The 16,464-nt window shown below is 45.3% G+C and overlaps 2 protein-coding genes across 9 annotated transcripts; both read right to left on the minus strand.

Moving 5' to 3' along the window:
• Positions 1 to 235: 235 nt before the first annotated feature.
• LOC136478140 (uncharacterized) lies at positions 236 to 12,239 on the minus strand. 6 transcript variants are annotated; one of them, XM_066476480.1, is made up of 12 exons: positions 12,190 to 12,239; positions 11,965 to 12,094; positions 11,754 to 11,881; positions 11,408 to 11,680; positions 11,176 to 11,310; positions 10,944 to 11,012; positions 10,264 to 10,869; positions 6,390 to 6,507; positions 5,877 to 6,177; positions 5,606 to 5,670; positions 1,084 to 1,390; positions 236 to 508 (listed from the first exon to the last, which is right to left on the minus strand). In XM_066476480.1, exons 9-11 carry the CDS (start codon positions 6,117 to 6,119, stop codon positions 1,384 to 1,386), a joined length of 315 nt encoding a protein of 104 aa, XP_066332577.1. In that variant the 5' UTR covers positions 6,120 to 6,177; positions 6,390 to 6,507; positions 10,264 to 10,869; positions 10,944 to 11,012; positions 11,176 to 11,310; positions 11,408 to 11,680; positions 11,754 to 11,881; positions 11,965 to 12,094; positions 12,190 to 12,239; the 3' UTR covers positions 236 to 508; positions 1,084 to 1,383. The 6 variants fall into 6 exon arrangements, with proteins under 6 accessions (XP_066332577.1, XP_066332576.1, XP_066332575.1 ...); XM_066476479.1 differs by having other exon boundaries at positions 5,877 to 6,507; XM_066476478.1 differs by lacking the exons at positions 5,877 to 6,177; positions 6,390 to 6,507; positions 10,264 to 10,869 and having other exon boundaries at positions 241 to 508.
• On the minus strand, positions 12,227 to 15,504 carry LOC136478139 (uncharacterized). 3 transcript variants are annotated; one of them, XM_066476473.1, is made up of 9 exons: positions 15,236 to 15,504; positions 14,959 to 15,156; positions 14,529 to 14,639; positions 14,345 to 14,443; positions 14,145 to 14,263; positions 13,770 to 14,051; positions 13,288 to 13,427; positions 12,855 to 12,901; positions 12,227 to 12,292 (listed from the first exon to the last, which is right to left on the minus strand). In XM_066476473.1, exons 3-9 carry the CDS (start codon positions 14,629 to 14,631, stop codon positions 12,261 to 12,263), a joined length of 822 nt encoding a protein of 273 aa, XP_066332570.1. In that variant the 5' UTR covers positions 14,632 to 14,639; positions 14,959 to 15,156; positions 15,236 to 15,504; the 3' UTR covers positions 12,227 to 12,260. The 3 variants fall into 3 exon arrangements, with proteins under 3 accessions (XP_066332570.1, XP_066332571.1, XP_066332569.1); XM_066476474.1 differs by lacking the exon at positions 15,236 to 15,504 and having other exon boundaries at positions 14,975 to 15,163; XM_066476472.1 differs by lacking the exon at positions 15,236 to 15,504 and having other exon boundaries at positions 14,959 to 15,163.
• Between the last annotated feature and the right edge of the window lie 960 nt (positions 15,505 to 16,464).

Below are 16,464 nucleotides of genomic sequence, written 5' to 3' on the forward strand. Positions count from 1 at the left end.
GCGTCCGCAATGACAATTTGCAAATAGCTAGCTAGATAAGGCATAGAAATAATAAAAAGTAAACACTACAGTAAAGAGTTATGTGAGATATGAGAGAGATGTTTATTTGAGAGTCGCTAGCTATTTGATCTCTCTCCTTGATAACCAATAAAATCTTCCCAGGCTAACTATTTAGGAACCATTGGAGACGCCCTTAGGACCACGCATGGATTGGCTCATTTGCTTTTTGGCACAAGGACGCCTAGAAAAACCACGCCTAGACATCTCTTCTAGAGATTGCTGATGTTGATTGATACAAATTTCAACCAAAGAAAAGAAACAATAAATTTTGATCATGCAGTTAATAGCAATAATAGCAATCAAGCTAAAAAGAAGTGCGTTACACTCAAATTTCATACACAAGCACTTTAAATTTTGGCAAACCGGATCAATAATAATCTCAAAGCCTAATGAATTATCCAATCCAACAGTTGCTCCATGCTTTCAAAGCATCCTTCTCCTGGATCACCTGAAAAGTTCAAAAATAGAGGTTTAATTAATGAAAGCTAGAAGTCTAACCTGAATGTTCTGCAACAAGTCAGCATGTGTTGTGAAATAATGATGATATATATGCTCTAGAAATTTGGTCCCATACTTAACTAAAAAAAAGAAATTTGGTCACATACTATGCACTACCATGAATAGAAGATTGAAACAAGATAGCAATGGACTCAGTTGAGATAAACTAGAAAATTTAGCGCGCTTCGCAGCGCCCTACCAGCCAAATTATGAAAACTGATAGCGGTTACAGAAAATACTCAGTCTACGAAGACTAAGAGGGTGTTTGGTTCACCTAGCAGCTTCTAAATCTCATCACATTTAGTCATTTTTAGTCACTTTGTTGCAAAACACTATGACTAAATATGACTAAAAGGACTTTAATCCTCTCTAGCAACTCTAGAGTGACTAAATAGGACTAAACCATTTAGGAGGGACTAAAGTTTAGCAGGCCAAACCAAACACCCCTAAATCAAGGATTTTACCGTTATATGAACTCAAATAAATGAAGAGGAGAAAACATATATCCGCTCAACAGATAGTTACATGTTATTATGTGGCATATTTTTGGATACTTCTTACAAGCAAGATCAACATCTGATCATATCATCATTTCATCCATCAACGTCGTCTATTCGAACCACTCGGCCTTATTAATAGCAAGGACCTCTAGAGTCTAGACGGCTTAAACTCCCAGGAGTCAAAAGGGAAACCTCGCCTCATGTAGACATTGAGGGCAGCAGCACTATTGCTTCACGAACATACTTGTTGACACACGTGGAGCTGAACACTTTGACATCACTGCTCACTGAGGCCAATGTCGAGCCATGGCTCAGCTTCATTGGTCTAGAACCTGCATAGTATTGGCACCATAGATGGATAAATATTGCAGATCTAGGAGTCGTCTCAAACAAAAGGCATGAACTTTGCTTCAGTGAAACAAGTAAAGAAAGTAGCCACGTTAAAATCCAGTGAGTAGGAAGCTAGCAGAAGGTAAATTTATTATCAAGTAAAGAAAGTAGCCAAGTAGGTTGTTCATTAGGAAGAAAATACTTCCACCAGTTGGTAAAAATTGAACTATGAAGAAACATGCCTAGCTCACCAACCCTGCAAGTAATAATAAACACACGAAACCTTCTATAGGGGGACAGAATATATGAAGAAACAAACCATAAACTGGATGCTTCGGTAGATAAAATATGGGTACTGAGTACTGCTGGTGTTTCGAGTTACCAACTCGTAAATTTATATCTGCGCGTCTGGCTCGGATGGTGTGCTTAGAGAACACGAGGTTTATACTGGTTCGGACAGAATGTCCCTACGTCTAGTTCGTCGCTGCTACTCGTGTTACTAGCACTGAAAGTTTGTAGTAGGGGTTACAAACGAGCGAGAGAGGGACAGGTCCCAAGTCTCTAATGTGTGTGTGCTCCTAACGCGTGTTAGGGCGCGAGTTTTGATGTCTACAGCCGTGTAGAGTCGTGAACTGTTGTCCCGATTCCGGTCCCCCCATTGGGGCGCCCTGCTTCCCCTTTTATAAGAGAAGGGAAAGCACGGGTTACAGAGGAGAAAAAGGAGAAGAATCAGAGAGAGAAGAAGGCTTCCAGGGTCGCCAGTCCTTCTTCCCCTTCATGCGGGTCCAGCCGATCCTATAGATGTCAACAGGGACGGCTCCATGTCGCGGTCCTGTTCGTCACTGGCGCCATGAGCTGGCGTCATCTGCCGGTCGTGGTGAACTGACGCCTCTGTCAGCATCCGTACGAGGATTAGGCAGAACAGCACTGGCACGCCCGACACTGTTCTTGATGTGAATCCTCAGGTACGGCACGTCATGGCCACAGGTTACGTCGAGGCGTGCCCGTCTCTTCCCGGGCGTCAAAGTTTTGACCCAGGCCCATACGCTTGGACCTGGAGTGGTTGGCGGCGATATAGGTCTCCGTCGAACGAGACGGAGTCCGCGATCTTGGGGTCGGGCAAGACGGAGCCCGCCCCCAAGGGGTCGGGCGAGGTCGAGCGAGGCGGAGTCCGCGGCCTTGGGGTCGGGCGAGGCGAAGACCGCGGCCTTGGGGTCGGGCGAGGCGGAGTCTGCGACCTTGGGGTCAGGCAAGACGGAGCCCGCCCCAAGGGGTCGGGCGAGGCGGAGACCGCGGCCTCGGGGTCGGGCGAGGCGGAGACCGCGGCCTCGGGGTCGGGCGAGGCGGAGTCCACGACCTTGGGGTCGGGCGAGGCGGAGACCGCGGCCTCGGGGTCGGGCGAGGCGGAGTCCGCGACCTCGGGGTCGGACGAGACCTTTTAATACGTCTCGAGCCGCTCGGGGGAATCAGCGTGGGTGCTAACTCCCTTGCTTTGGGTATCACCAATATCGATACCCGACAAGTACTAACCTATAGAAGGGCTCAAATAAAACCACATAACTAACAACTTTAGATGTGAATAATGCCCTAGGGCCCAGTTTTAAACAGCTTTAGCATCAACATAGCAATAGATTGTTGTGTGGGAATTTATTAATCACAGAAAATTTATTGCAGAAACTTGTCTGTAAAATATAATGTCATGCAACTAATCCTACAAAGCAATTTTGTCCAATATAGTGACGATCTGTCATAAAATAAGATTTTATCGTAGCACATCAGCACACATAATATATCCAGCCCACATGCTGAATTGCATGGCACCAAGTTGCTTGTAACCACACGAGAATGGATGCAAACACTTGCCAGATTTGACCTGACACAAGTCATCCATATGTATCTATGTTCTGCCTACCTTCAGCACATTCGGTAGTTTTACCAATACTCTGAACCTATGGAAATGATCTAAAATGCAATGGACCAGAGGTGACTATCTCCTTACCATGAATAAGGTCATCACAAGTTCGCAGCGATGGCCAGGCAGCCAGCACAAGGTGCTGAAGGAGGTTCTCCTCCTCAGCCCGGGCTTGCTCGACATGCGAGCTTAGCGCACCTGTTCACAGAGTCGTCGCACCTGTTCACCGTGCCTGCTCACAGCGGCCCTAGCACTGCCGTTCACCAGATCTAGGAGAGAGACGGCAAAAGGAAGAGATAAGGTTACCGAAGAGAAGCAGGGCGTGCCATGGCCACGAACAGTAGCGAGGGCTGCAGAGAAGGCCACACCGGCGCACCTCATCCTACACGCCTCCTGCTTGCCAGTCGCCGAGGTCGCGCTCAACGCTCATGCCAACGCGACAAGCTTTGCTGAGCTTGCGTGGCTCCCGTTGCCGATGCATCCACCAAACGCCGTCGAGCAGTGCCCGCGCCGGTGACACGCCGCCGCCCATCAGCCAAGCGCCGCTGGCACCGGGCCCCCCGTTCGCCGGATTCGATTGAAAGGAAGGAAATGGATTAGGGAAGAGAAAGGGAGGAGAGTCAACGGCGGGGGAAGGCCCGAAGGGATAAGGTTTAGCTCCAGCGGTCCCACCACGATTGGTTCCCAGCGGCAGGCCGGCCCGGTCGTGCTTGCCGTGCGAAAAAGAATGAGTTGATGGGTGACGCGGGGCCCGCGCGACGCCTCGCGCTTCACCACCAAGCCTACCTGTACTCTCGCTGTGTGTGGGCTCACATGAGGCCACATCCCAACACACAGAGAAAGGGTAGACCGACGCATGTCGACGGAGGACGAAGCTGGAAGCGCGCTCCCTCCCCGTCCGAAGTCTGTGCCATGCGTCGGCACGCCAGGTACCCAGCGAGGGCGTGAAGCGCGGAGAGCACCAATTCACGGTAGGTTTTAAGATCTCTGATAAGGACTGGCCTGGACAGAGTCATCCATCCATCTAGCAGCCTCAAGGGAGGTGAAAAAGAAACTACTACACCACACACTACCATGCCATTGGCCATTCCCATGCATGCTGCTCTCATGAATAGAAGATTCTCCTCTCTCACACCAGTGCAGTGCCGGGAAAGATGGATAGATAAATATAGTAGATAGTAGATATGTCACAACTACATCACAATTATCTATGGAATGTGTAAGCCCATTTGCCACTAATACCCAAGTTACGACAATTTAATAGAAATCAAAGGTAATCCAGTATGACAGTAATACCCAAGTTTTTCTTCTGATCCTATCAAACAGGCAAAAACCATATGGCTGACAATTTAATGACAAAAAAAAAGATTTCAGAAAATAACTAGCAGTTAGCTAGTGCGACTCTTATCAAATAATGATATTGTTCTCTAGATGTTAACAATATGGCATGAGCATCCATTCTCAAACTTTTTTTTTATAAAACTGATTAAAATTAGCAGCCAATGACAAGGTAAAATGACAGGAATTCCAAGAACTATATCAGATTAGAAAACATGCACAATATTCTACATATTACTATGCACGTGAGATCAGAAAAACAACATGGCAAGACAAAATGGACACATTTATAAAACTGAATCTAAGATGGCTGCAGCTAGCAAAAAAGCAAAAAAAATCCCTAGTATTATTAGTCGCGTCACATGATGAAGCTAGGATTTAGGATTATGATTGGTTACTAGTGGCTACTAGGGCAGGATATTATGGCTGCATTCTGCCATCACTCCACCAGTAGCTAGCACAAAATACACACATGCATGATGCATTAACTGAAACTGAATCACTGTACGATGCAGGGTGTTCCAGAATTCAAAACCTGATCAGGTTTGGCTCGGGGGAAACATCTTGTTCAACCGGAACATTGAGATGAAAGCCAACTCACCTCGTCCAAGAAAAAAACTCAACAGAGAAGCTCCTACTCCAACTAAAGAATAAATAACAGGACTCAGCTTATAGAATACATAAGAAGTCTATACACCTCTGACCAATAGGCAGGACAACTCAATTCCTGCAGCCCCAACAGCTCACTGCATGCATCTAAAGACCGAAGCATCAACAGATTTGCTTCATCTATAAGCTATTCATTAATTTCATATTACTAATGATCGTATTCATTAGTTTTTTCAGAGCAGTAACAACACAAAAAATAAGCAGTACTCCTACCAAACAGGAGTAAACATGTAACATTTAAGAACACTCAAATCACCTTTTCCGCCGTTTTCCTACAGCCTTGCTTTCAAGCTCCTACCTTTCAAGCTCCTTTTTCTGCAGCTTAAGACGTTCAAGCTCCTTGCTTTTAAGCTCCAGTCCCTTCTGCAGTTTAAGAGTACCAGGACCACATTAGATGGTTAGTAGACCTAAAACTGGATTGAAATCCAAATCAATTTAAAGCACAGAAAATCCTATGATATCCAACCCACCTAGAAAATATCTAATTATACTTTGGACAATCGAAATCCACTTTCAGATCTAATAGTAAGTTCACTTTTTTAAGTAAAGAGAGTAGAAATAAATTATACCTTCCAGTCTTCGCCATTCGCAATCTTCTTTAGCCATGCCACCACTTTAGCAGACTTAAGACAAATCTTCATATGGACGTCGACCTTCTTAGGATCACCGTGTACGGCACAGTCCCTTCTGATAAATCCAGTCACATTTCCTTCTTTGTGAAACACCGGCGCTGGCGTGATTGTTGGTGTCTTCATGATGACACATGAAGAGAAAGTAGTCATCTGACCTTGGGTTAGCTCCCTTATCATCATTTGCTTCACATGATGACACTGGAATAAAACCTGGTATGCTCTGAAAGGTGGTTTCTGTCTTTGGAGTAACACATAAAGCTTCAGAATAAGAAAAAACCTGATCTCTAAACTGAGCTATAGTGCTGCTCGCATGTTGGCCCACCACGTGCAGCACAGCGAATATGGGATCATACACTAAACGCTCAGCTTCTGCTACTAAGTTGTCATGGAAGTGAACGAATAGCTGGTAGTTTGCCATGATGAACTTTGATTGAGTCAGAATGAGAATACCAGTGGAAGTCTTATGGATGATAGAACCGACCCAAAACTCTTTACGATTCCTGTCTTCAACCGCTACCACTGAAGGCAAAACCGCAGCTGAAAGATTTCGGAAAAACTGACTCCGGTTCTGCAGCGAAATAAAAGAGCATATATTAGTTATTCACGGTGGCAACGGCGCGTAGGCGAGCTCCGCCAAGGCAGCGAAGGGTGACGCGACGCTACTGGATTAAGAGAAAGATGGATGTCCTAATCAAATCTAAATATAGCAGAATCTACTAGTTCAAATTCATCGCTCGCCAAACGCGACGACCGCCCTGGTACCCTCTAAACCCCGCACGGATAAACCCAACCTAGTGCCCACCCGCACGCCCTGTCTGGCCCTGCTCATCTACCCTCTAAACCCCGCACGGATAAACCCAACCCTAGTGCCCACCCGCCCACCCTGTCCAGCCCTGCTGATCCATACTCCAAAGGCTCGAAGAAAGAAACTAAATGTGGAATGTGGAGAGGATTATCATGACGTCCTGCTCGCCGGACAGCTCCCTGCTCGTGCGGACGGCTGCCTGCTCGACCTCTTCAGCTGCCGCACAAGTATGGACCAGCTGGGCTGGACAGGGTGGGCGGGTGGGCACTAGGGTTGGGTTTGTCCGTGTGGGGTTTAGAGGGTAGATGAGCAGGGCCGAACAGGGCGAGCGGGTGGGCACTAGGTTGGGTTTATCCGTGCGGGGTTTAGAGGGTACCAGGGCGGTCGTCGCGTTTGGCGAGCGATGAATTTGAACTAGTAGATTCTGCTATATTTAGATTTGATTAGGACATCCATCTTTCTCTTAATCCAATAGCGTCGCGTCACCCTTCACTGCCTTGGCGACGCGCCACTGCCACCGTGAATAACTAATATATGCTCTTTTATTTTGCTGCAGAACCGGAGTCAGTTTTTCCGTAATCTTTCAGCAGCGGTTTTGCCTTCAGTGGTAGCGGTTGAAGACAGGAATCGTAAAGAGTTTTGGATCGGTTCTATCATCCATAAGTCTTCCATTGGTATTCTCATTCTAACTCAATTAAAGTTCATCAAGGCAAACTACCAGCTATTCGTTCACTTCCATGACAACTTAGTGACAGAAGCTGAGCGTTTAGTGTATGATCCCACATTCGCTGTGCTGCACGTGGCGGGCCAACATGCGAGCAACACTACAGCTCAGTTTAGAGATCATGCTTTTTCTTATTCTGTAGCTCTATATGTTACTCCAAAGACTGAAACCACCTTTCAGAGCATACCAGGTTTTATTCCAATGCCATCATGTGAAGCAAATGATGATAAGAAAGCTAACCCAAGGTCAGATGACTACTTCCTCTTCATGTGTCATCATGAAGACACCAACAATCACGCCAACGCCGGTGTTTCACAAAGAAGAAAATGTGACTGGATTTATCAGAAGGGACTGTGCCGTACACGGTGATCCTAAGAAGGTCGACGTCCATATGAAGATTTGTCTTAAGTCTAAAGTGGTGGCATGGCTAAAGAAGATTGTGAATGGCGAAGACTGGAATGTATAATTTATTTCTACTTTCTCTCTTTTTACTTAAAACAGTGAACTTACTATTAGATCTGAAAGTGGATTTCAATTGTCCAAAGTATAATTAGATATTTTCTGGGTGGGTTGGATAGGATAGGATTTTCTGTGCTTTAAATTGATTTGGATTTCAATCCAGTTTTAGGTCTACTAACCATCTAATGTGGTCCTGGTACTCTTAAACTGCAGAAGGGACTGGAGCTTAAAAGCAAGGAGCTTGAACGTCTTAAGCTGCAGAAAAAGGAGCTTGAAAGGTAGGAGCTTGAAAGCAAGGCTGTAGGAAAACGGCGGAAAAGGTGATTTGAGTGTTATTAAATGTTACATGTTTACTCCTATTTGGTAGGAGTACTGCTCATTTTCTGTGTTGTTACTGCTCTGAAAAAACTAATGAATACGATCATTAGTAATATGAAATTGATAAATAACTCATAGATGAAGCAAATCTGTTGATGCTTCGATCTTTAGATGCCTGCAGTGAGCTGTTGGGGCTGCAGGAATTGAGTTGTCCTGCCTATTGGTCAGAGGTGTATAGACTTCTTATGTATTCTATAAGCTGAGTCATGTTATTTATTCTTTAGTTGGAGTATGAGCTTCTCTGTTGAGTTTTTTTCTTGGACGAGGTGAGTTGGCTTCCATCTCAATGTTTCTGGTTGGACAAGATGTTTCCGCCGAGCCAAACCTGACCAGGTTTTGAATTCTGGAACACCCTGCATCGTACAGTGATTCAGTTTCAGTTACTGCAGCATGCATGTGTGCATTTTATGCTAGCTACTGGTGGAGTGATGACAGAATGCAGCCATAATATCCTGCCCTAGTAGCCACTAGTAACCATCCATAATCCTAAATCCTAGCTTCATCATGTGACGCGACTAATAATACTAGGGATTTTTTTTGCTTTTTTGCTAGCTGCAGCCATCTTAGATTCAGTTTCATAAATGTGTCCATTTTGTCTTGCCATGTTGCTTTTCTGATCTCACGTGCATAGTAATATGTAGAATATTGTGCATGCTTTCTAATCTGATATAGTTCTTGGAATTCCTGTCATTTTACCTTGTCATTGGCTGCTAATTTTAATCAGTTTTATAAAAAAAAGTTTGAAAATGGATGCTCATGCCATATTGTTAACATCTAGAGAACAGTATCATTATTTGATAAGAGTCGCACTAGCTAACTGCTAGTTATTTTCTGAAACCTTTTTTTTTGTCATTAAATTGTCAGCCATATGGTTTTTGCCTGTTTGATAGGATCAGATGAAAAACTTGGGTATTACTGTCATGCTGGATTACCTTTGATTTCTAGTCTGCTATATTGCCTTTGATTTCTAGTAAATTGTCGTAACTTAGGTATTAGTGGCAAATGGGCTTACACATTCCATAGATAATTGTGATGTAGTTGTGACATATCTACTATCTACTATATTTATCTATCCATCTTTCCCGGCACTGCACTGGTGTGGGAGAGGAGAATCTTCTATTCATGAGAGCAGCATGCATGGGAATGGCCAATGGCATGGTAGTGTGTGGTGTAGTAGTTTCTTTTTCACCTCCCTTGAGGCTGCTAGATGGATGGATGCCTCTGTCCAGGCCAGTCCTTATCAGAGATCTTAAAACCTACCGTGAATTGGTGCTCTCTCCGCGCTTCACGCCCTCGCTGGGTACCTGGCGTGCCGACGCATGGCACAGACTTCGGACGGGGAGGGAGCGCGCGTCCAGCTTCGTCCTCCGTCGACATGCGTCAGTCTACCCTTTCTCTATGTGTTGGGATGTGGCCTCATGTGAGCCCACACACAGCGAGAGTACAGGTAGGCTTGGTGGTGAAGCGCGAGGCGTCGCGCGGGCCCCGCGTCACCCATCCACTCATTCTTTTTCGCACGGCAAGCATGACCGGGCCGGCCTGCCGCTAGGAACCAATCGTGGTGGGACCGCTGGAGCTAAACCTTATCCCTTCGGGCCTTCCCCCGTCGTTGACTCCCTCTTTCTCTTCCCTAATTCCTAATCCATAAAGGCTTTGTTGTTGTTGTTGTAATCGAATCCGGCGAACGAGGGGCCTGGTGCCAGCGGCGCTTGGCTGATGGGCAGCGGCGTGTCACCGGCGCGGGCACTGCGCGACCTCGACGTCGTGTGGTGGACGCATCGGCAACGGGAGCCACGCGAGCTCAGCAAAGCTTGTCGCGTTGGCATGAGCGTTGAGCGCGACCTCGGCGACCGGCAAGCAGGAGGCGTGTAGGATGAGGTGCGCCGGTGTGGCCTTCTCTGCCGAGTGCCACTACGGGAAACTCTCTGAAAGAATGAAGAATATTTGAAGTTGCTTACTCTGTGAAAGGATGGACACGAAGAGAGAGGCGTGCTGACTGCTGAGTACGCTACTGCTTGCTGCGCTCCTGGTTGCTGCCTGGGCACTGCCGTGCTGATCGCTGGCCGGTGCACCCTGCTGCTTGCGACGGCCAGCCGCGATCGTCAGATTCGGAGAAGCCAAGAAGGCGGAGTGACGAACGGCAGCGAAGGCCGCGGGAGCCGGGATAGGAGGTGTGCAGTCGAAGCGATGGGCGAAGCTTGCAGTCGAAGCGTCCGCAAGCCTGCTACGTAGTAGGATTGGGCGGCCGGCCAGGGTGCGTGCGTTGATGCTGCTGGCTGTTTGGCTGCCGAGTTGCAAGGAGTTGTGGGCTCTTTCCAGTTGGGCTGTGGGTGCAGGTATTTGGGCCAGGGGGGTGCGAATACAGAAAAAATTTGTATACTATAAAGTATTCCGTATTCCGGCGTGGGTGCGGCCGCACCCAGTAAACACAACATGGATCCGCCCGTGCACCTATGTATGCATATTTGACGCGTCGACTGCTGGTTAGGTGGAGGCTGGCTAGGACTCTGTGTTCCTCTTCACGTTCACGTTCATTCATACTACTTGGATCAGGCAATATCCACCTGCCATTCAAAATTTCCCCACAATGAAAATTGATGAGAAATTTATAAAGATGGAATGAGATGTATCAGCATACCGGTTTTGTATGTAGTAGTTGTCTTCAAGAATGTGGCGCTTCATACCATTCATTGACCAATACTCAGTTCTGTCAATCAAACAAAAGCTAAGATATATAGAGAGAATTATGGTGACTGAATCTCCATTAACCAGATAATCGAAATGTTCATACAATTACAGTCGCAAAACAAAACCAAATACTAACACTAACATGCAATTTAAATACCAAAAAAGAAATCTAATATACATACTGCTTTGTCTTGAAATATTGCAGGATTCCACGGAGATCATCAAAATAGAGGAATGGGGTTCCCATTTTCTTGTCATAGTAGTTCATACCAAGAAACTTCCCGTCGATATCAACAAGGGGGGCCTCCAATCCCAGACTAACCAAGACATGGAGATCATCAGCTTTGCAAATAAGGCTAACGTACTCATTCATGTAACATGTAAGTGGGCAGAAAGAAAATCAACAAATAGTACCTTACTGATCTTACAAGTAGAGTAAGAAAGATGCTCGCAATCAAAAGGGCCTGACCAGCAGGTTCATGCCCCTCTTGTAGCCATTAATGCACCTGATTCAAAAGAACGGCCCACAGCTACTACCTTGGAAGAATAATTTATTGAACATTGTTCAAGATTCACATGACGAACATAACGGCAGTTCTTGACACTGACTAGAGCAACGTTGTACTGTAAACTACAATGTTTCAATGTCCCCTCTTTACTTTGATTGTTTGGAAGCAACACCTTAATCTGCAAATGATACAATGATACTTAAGCAGTATCCTGGACAAACAAGTATCACAGTGTAATTAGAAGCACCAACCTTCAGGCCCTCAACAATCTTATTTGAACCATCAGGATCCCTAACCAATGTTGCTGAAGTCAGAATAGTCTGACATTCATCATCAAAGTTAATGAAAAATCCTGTGCATGAAAAAAACTTTGTTCCTCCTGGATACAGTAATTTTGATTATTAGCTACTGATGGTCATAATATAAATAGGAATACGAGTTTGGACACTACTATAAACTCACCATTGAACGAAGCAGGTGCAACAACATTTTTTGATAAGAAAAGAGAAAAACTTCTATTGAATTCACCCGACACCATCAGGATATACATCACCAAAAGGACCATGATGAGCATTAAGCAAAGCAATGCGACCTGGTAAAAGAGACAACGGTATAATAATTGTCAGTTGTGCAGATCTGTGAAAAGGCTCAATTGCCAGATAACTAAGTGTACAAGCATTGACTCACGATTGATCATATCGCTTGACGTACTGGGGGGGGGGGGGGGGGGGGGGGGGGGGTAACCCCTAGACCCACTCTCAAACTGTGCCTTTGGGAACATCCTCATATGCTGAAGAAAGAAGGCTGATTAACAGACATGCTAATTCTAAATACAGTAATGTAGCAATCACATAAGTTTCTGCAAATAGTATTGTATGTAAGATTAGAAATATATGACATATTGTGCAACCACTCATATCAGAAGTGACTAGGCTTGAATATACCCATGAACATCTCTATGTTTTAAGGAGCAGCTGATGTTCATGGTGTGCAGATCTTTTCTGGGCCAATCTATAGACATATGCTATAGCATTTTATTCTACCAAACAATTGCACTATCTGCATGTGTATATGTAGGAATGGTTGATGATACGACTTTATATGTATATATATATAAAATTTTAGATCATAGTACTTCTGGATAAATCTATAGACGTATGCTGTGGTATATACTTAATTGAAATAATACATACATTGCAACGCACATGCGCAATGCGGGTATGGTAAAAACATTAATTGGTTAGCGCTAACACTACAATACAAACTGTAAAAGACTAATAGTTATTTTTGTATAAATGTTATGCTTAATTTGAACCACTAGAGGACCTTACAAATAGTGATTTTGTACTCACCTTGAGGACGGGAGTAGAGTTTCACACCTTTGGTTCTTCCTTTATTCCTGTACAAGAACATCAATGAGTGCCAACCCAAAGGTGTGAAATATGCATGGTAGCCTGGACATAAAAATTCCTAAAAAACAAAGCAGACCTCCATAGTCAAGATTCACCATATCCCAACTAATAATGTGCATATTTTAGTCTCAACAAAAATTCTACGGTTTTAAGTTAGACAAACATATATGGCTACTACACAACAGAGTAAATGTGACACATGCCACTAGGACCTGCTGGTCCTGTTTGGTCTTTCAGTAGAGATACCGAAGCATCAGGTTGTTATTAGGGGTAAACATTAAAAGCTGCTACTAGAAACATAGATAAGCAAATTGGAAATATATTGGCACACCTGAAAGTGACAGCCTTCACCTTTTCACCAAAAAATACTGACCTTTGAGGGGATGTACGTAAATGCTCCCACCGTTCAAGAATTGTACTCCTTGGCAAGATAATGGGTCTTTCCATATCCAAAACAAGGTTCATGCCAACAAAGTTCCCATCAAAATCAAAAGACGCACCCCCCTGCCAACCCTAGAACAAAAAATAAAGCAGCGGGAAACAAGGGTTACACTGAAACAAAATTTATAAGGAATATGCTTACTTTCACAATTGACATTCTCATGGAAATCTTAAATGCTACTGTTTAACAATAATTTGAAAATACTTAGAAATGTAATTTGAAGTATGTTCCATTGCAGATCTAACCATACGAAATCCATTCAACTTAACTATAATAAAGTTTAAAAGGTATTAGAGGTCAAACTTTTTGCAGTACAGTCAACGGTGACGAATAAAAGTATAAAGGTAAAAAAAAAGAGGGAATACAATGGGATTTTTTAAATGGTTAAAACACTCATAATAATGCAAGTGTACCTCAGAAAATTTACATGTAGAGAACATCATAAGACAACCACCAGCTTCACCATTGTCATATCCATCTGAACGTCTAAGTTTGCCGCTTGTGGCCATTAGTTTCCCAGATATGTCTCGGGCCACTGCTACTACCTTAGTCTCCGGCATCAATTCCACAACATGATTGAGAGGTACGCAATAAACATCAAGGGTGGTCGTAGCTTTGACAAAAGCAATTTCATGAGCCAAATCATATTCTTCCAGAACCCCTATGACAACTTTTCCTTCATAGTGCACTTCAATCTATAATTATAAAGCAAGAAAACAGTATAGAATGGTTACATTTATTTTGAGTAAACAAGGAAAAAATACTAAATGGTCCTTATCAACACCAACCTTAACGTTACTATGGCCTTGTTGTAAAGCTCTAACCAAACTTGCTGCAGTAACAAACTTTGTGACGTTCCTCCGGCGTTCTATAGCTACGCCAGAGGATGCAAATAGCACTTTGTGTCCTACACAAGATCATAATTTATATCATTCACATCTAACAATGTTCAATTATCTGAAAACTAAGGGTAAAGCAGTGTAATCACCATCAGACAAAGCAAGTGCGACAACACTTTTAGACAAATCTGTTGCAACTTCTTCACCCAACTCACTCCAGATACCTTGATTGTCCCAGCGTAATTCATCTAGTTACATGATACAGGATATCTGTGAGTGCTCTAACGGTCATAGAAAATACATGCAGGAAAAAAAAAGGAAGAACAAGCAGACCTGAAATCAATGACTCAGTTGTCCCACCTTCCCCACTGCAAGTTCTTTTATTTTCATTTGAGGATTTCGTGGGATCAGCAGCAGCTCTCTTACTTGCTACCATCTTTCAAACTGAAGCGGAATTAAAGAAAGTGAAATGTGAGTCACAACCAGTAAAGTTTGGAAAAAATTACTCCGATCAATCAACAATCTAGAAAAAAGAAATGTTCACCACAAACACATCTTGCACCAACATGAAATAAAATTGTTTAGTTATACAAATCACAGCTCCTTTGCGGCTAAAATCGCAAACAAATCAATAACAAAATCTCACAAATACAAAAGTGCTTGTGTCAGGATGAGAAAGTAGATGCAAAAAGGCAAGATACGCCTCTTCTGTTCACTAGCAGGATGAGAAAAAGGAGACGCAACACGGCAATAGCCATCTTTCCTGCAGATCGAGGTACCAGGCAGCGACTAGCGATGTCTGGACGGGGGGCTCCGGGATGCTGCACGAAAGGGAGGGCGCAGGAGCTTGGCGCGTTGACCGGCGAGGACAAGCGGCGGCGCGCGCGGCGGCGTGAATCGCGCCCAGGCCGCGGGCGGCGTCTGCGCCTAGGACTCTGGCGGCTGCGGGAGTGGCTGGGGCCTGGGGATCGAAGAACTGAAAGATTAGGGTTACAACTCAAGCCATCGATGGGCCTTGGATGGGCCGAATTGTTGTGAACCTTACGCCTGCACCATCGAGAAAAAATTAGCGGGTCTGGTTTGCGGGGATTGGGGCCGCGGAATGGATCTCATCCCAGTCCCGCCAGCCTCATTGATTTCCACCCAATTATTAAATCCTTGCGGGGTAAATTGATCTCAACCCAGTCCTTTAAGGCTTGTTCGGTTAGTCTCATCTGAGGCCCTGTTTGTTTCCGCTTCTCCCAGACACGCTTAGATTATAATCTAAGCGAAGATTTTCTCGCTTCTCGCTTTTCGTTTCTCGTAGTTCAAATCTCTGAAGCGGCTTACCACATAAGCGAGAATCGGTGGAAATAAGCAAAGCGTTTGGCAGGATTTTCATTTATTTCCACCGATAAGCCGCTTATAAGCGGAAACAAACAGGGCCTAAGAGGGTTGAGGGGGATTCAATCCTCTACGGTGGCGTTTGGATTGTGGGAAATAGGTGATAGGATAGGGAACTGAGGTAGGATTGAAAATTATATCCAACATTTGGATTGTAGGACAGGGAAATGCATAGGGATAGGGAAGGGAAATCAGTGCTTCATTTCCCACGGGTTCTATCCGGATGGGAGGCGTGGGATGTGACCGGGTTATGAGCTCCGGCGACGCGCACCTTGTCGACCTCGGCCAGCAGCGTCTCGCCTCGCTGCCTAGGTCGCGCGGGGCCGCACCATGCTTCACTGCGTGGGGCCATCGGGGCTCAACCTCGCGTCGTCGCGAGGGACGGCGGAGCTGCACCTCGCCTAACCGCTTTGCATGCCGCCACACCTCGCCGAACTGCGCTCGCCTGGACCTGGGCGTTGGTCATGCGGGCGGGCAGCTTGCTGAAGTTTTGAACCTAGGCCGCTGGTGGAGGCGTGGAGTTGTGGACGAGGACAAGCACTGGTGCCAAGGCCATCGCCGGAGCCATCCCTCGCCTAGCACCCGACCCGCGTCCCACGGGAGCATCCAGCTCGATTCGCTTCAGTCGGGCAGAGAGGATAAAGCTTCTGAGGTGGAGTGGAAACAGGGAGTGGGAAAGGGAAATAGGAAAACAGATTGCTCCAAACCCATGTTTGGGAAGAGACAGGGTATCGGTAAGGGTTTGGCGCTTCATTGTTCAAAACCCACCGGCACGGGTTGGTTTGGACGGGATACGGTGAAGTGGCATGTGAAATTACCCTTTTGCCATTGAAAAAGTCACTCGCAAATAAAACCTGGGTGGATTACCTTCCTGATGATGAGTGGT

Source organism: Miscanthus floridulus, chromosome 8, assembly GCF_019320115.1.
Source record: "Miscanthus floridulus cultivar M001 chromosome 8, ASM1932011v1, whole genome shotgun sequence".
Lineage (NCBI taxonomy): Eukaryota > Viridiplantae > Streptophyta > Magnoliopsida > Poales > Poaceae > Miscanthus > Miscanthus floridulus.

Bases quoted from the DNA above. Each gene is read 5' to 3' on its own strand.
- LOC136478139 (XM_066476473.1), bottom strand. From the start codon at position 14,631: ATGGTAGCAAGTAAGAGAGCTGCTGCTGATCCCACGAAATCCTCAAAT. The intron at 14,264-14,344 runs GTGATTACACTG...GATCTTGTGTAG, and splicing joins CGCACTTGCTTTGTCTGATG to GACACAAAGTGCTATTTGCA. The intron at 14,052-14,144 runs GTTGGTGTTGAT...TTATAATTATAG, and splicing joins AAGGCCATAGTAACGTTAAG to ATTGAAGTGCACTATGAAGG.
- LOC136478140 (XM_066476477.1), bottom strand. From the start codon at position 11,261: ATGAACTACTATGACAAGAAAATGGGAACCCCATTCCTCTATTTTGAT. The intron at 10,870-10,943 runs GTATGCTGATAC...TTTGAATGGCAG, and splicing joins AACTACTACATACAAAACCG to GTGGATATTGCCTGATCCAA. The intron at 1,391-10,756 runs GTGCACGGGCGG...AATACTATGCAG, and splicing joins CGTCAAATATGCATACATAG to GTTCTAGACCAATGAAGCTG.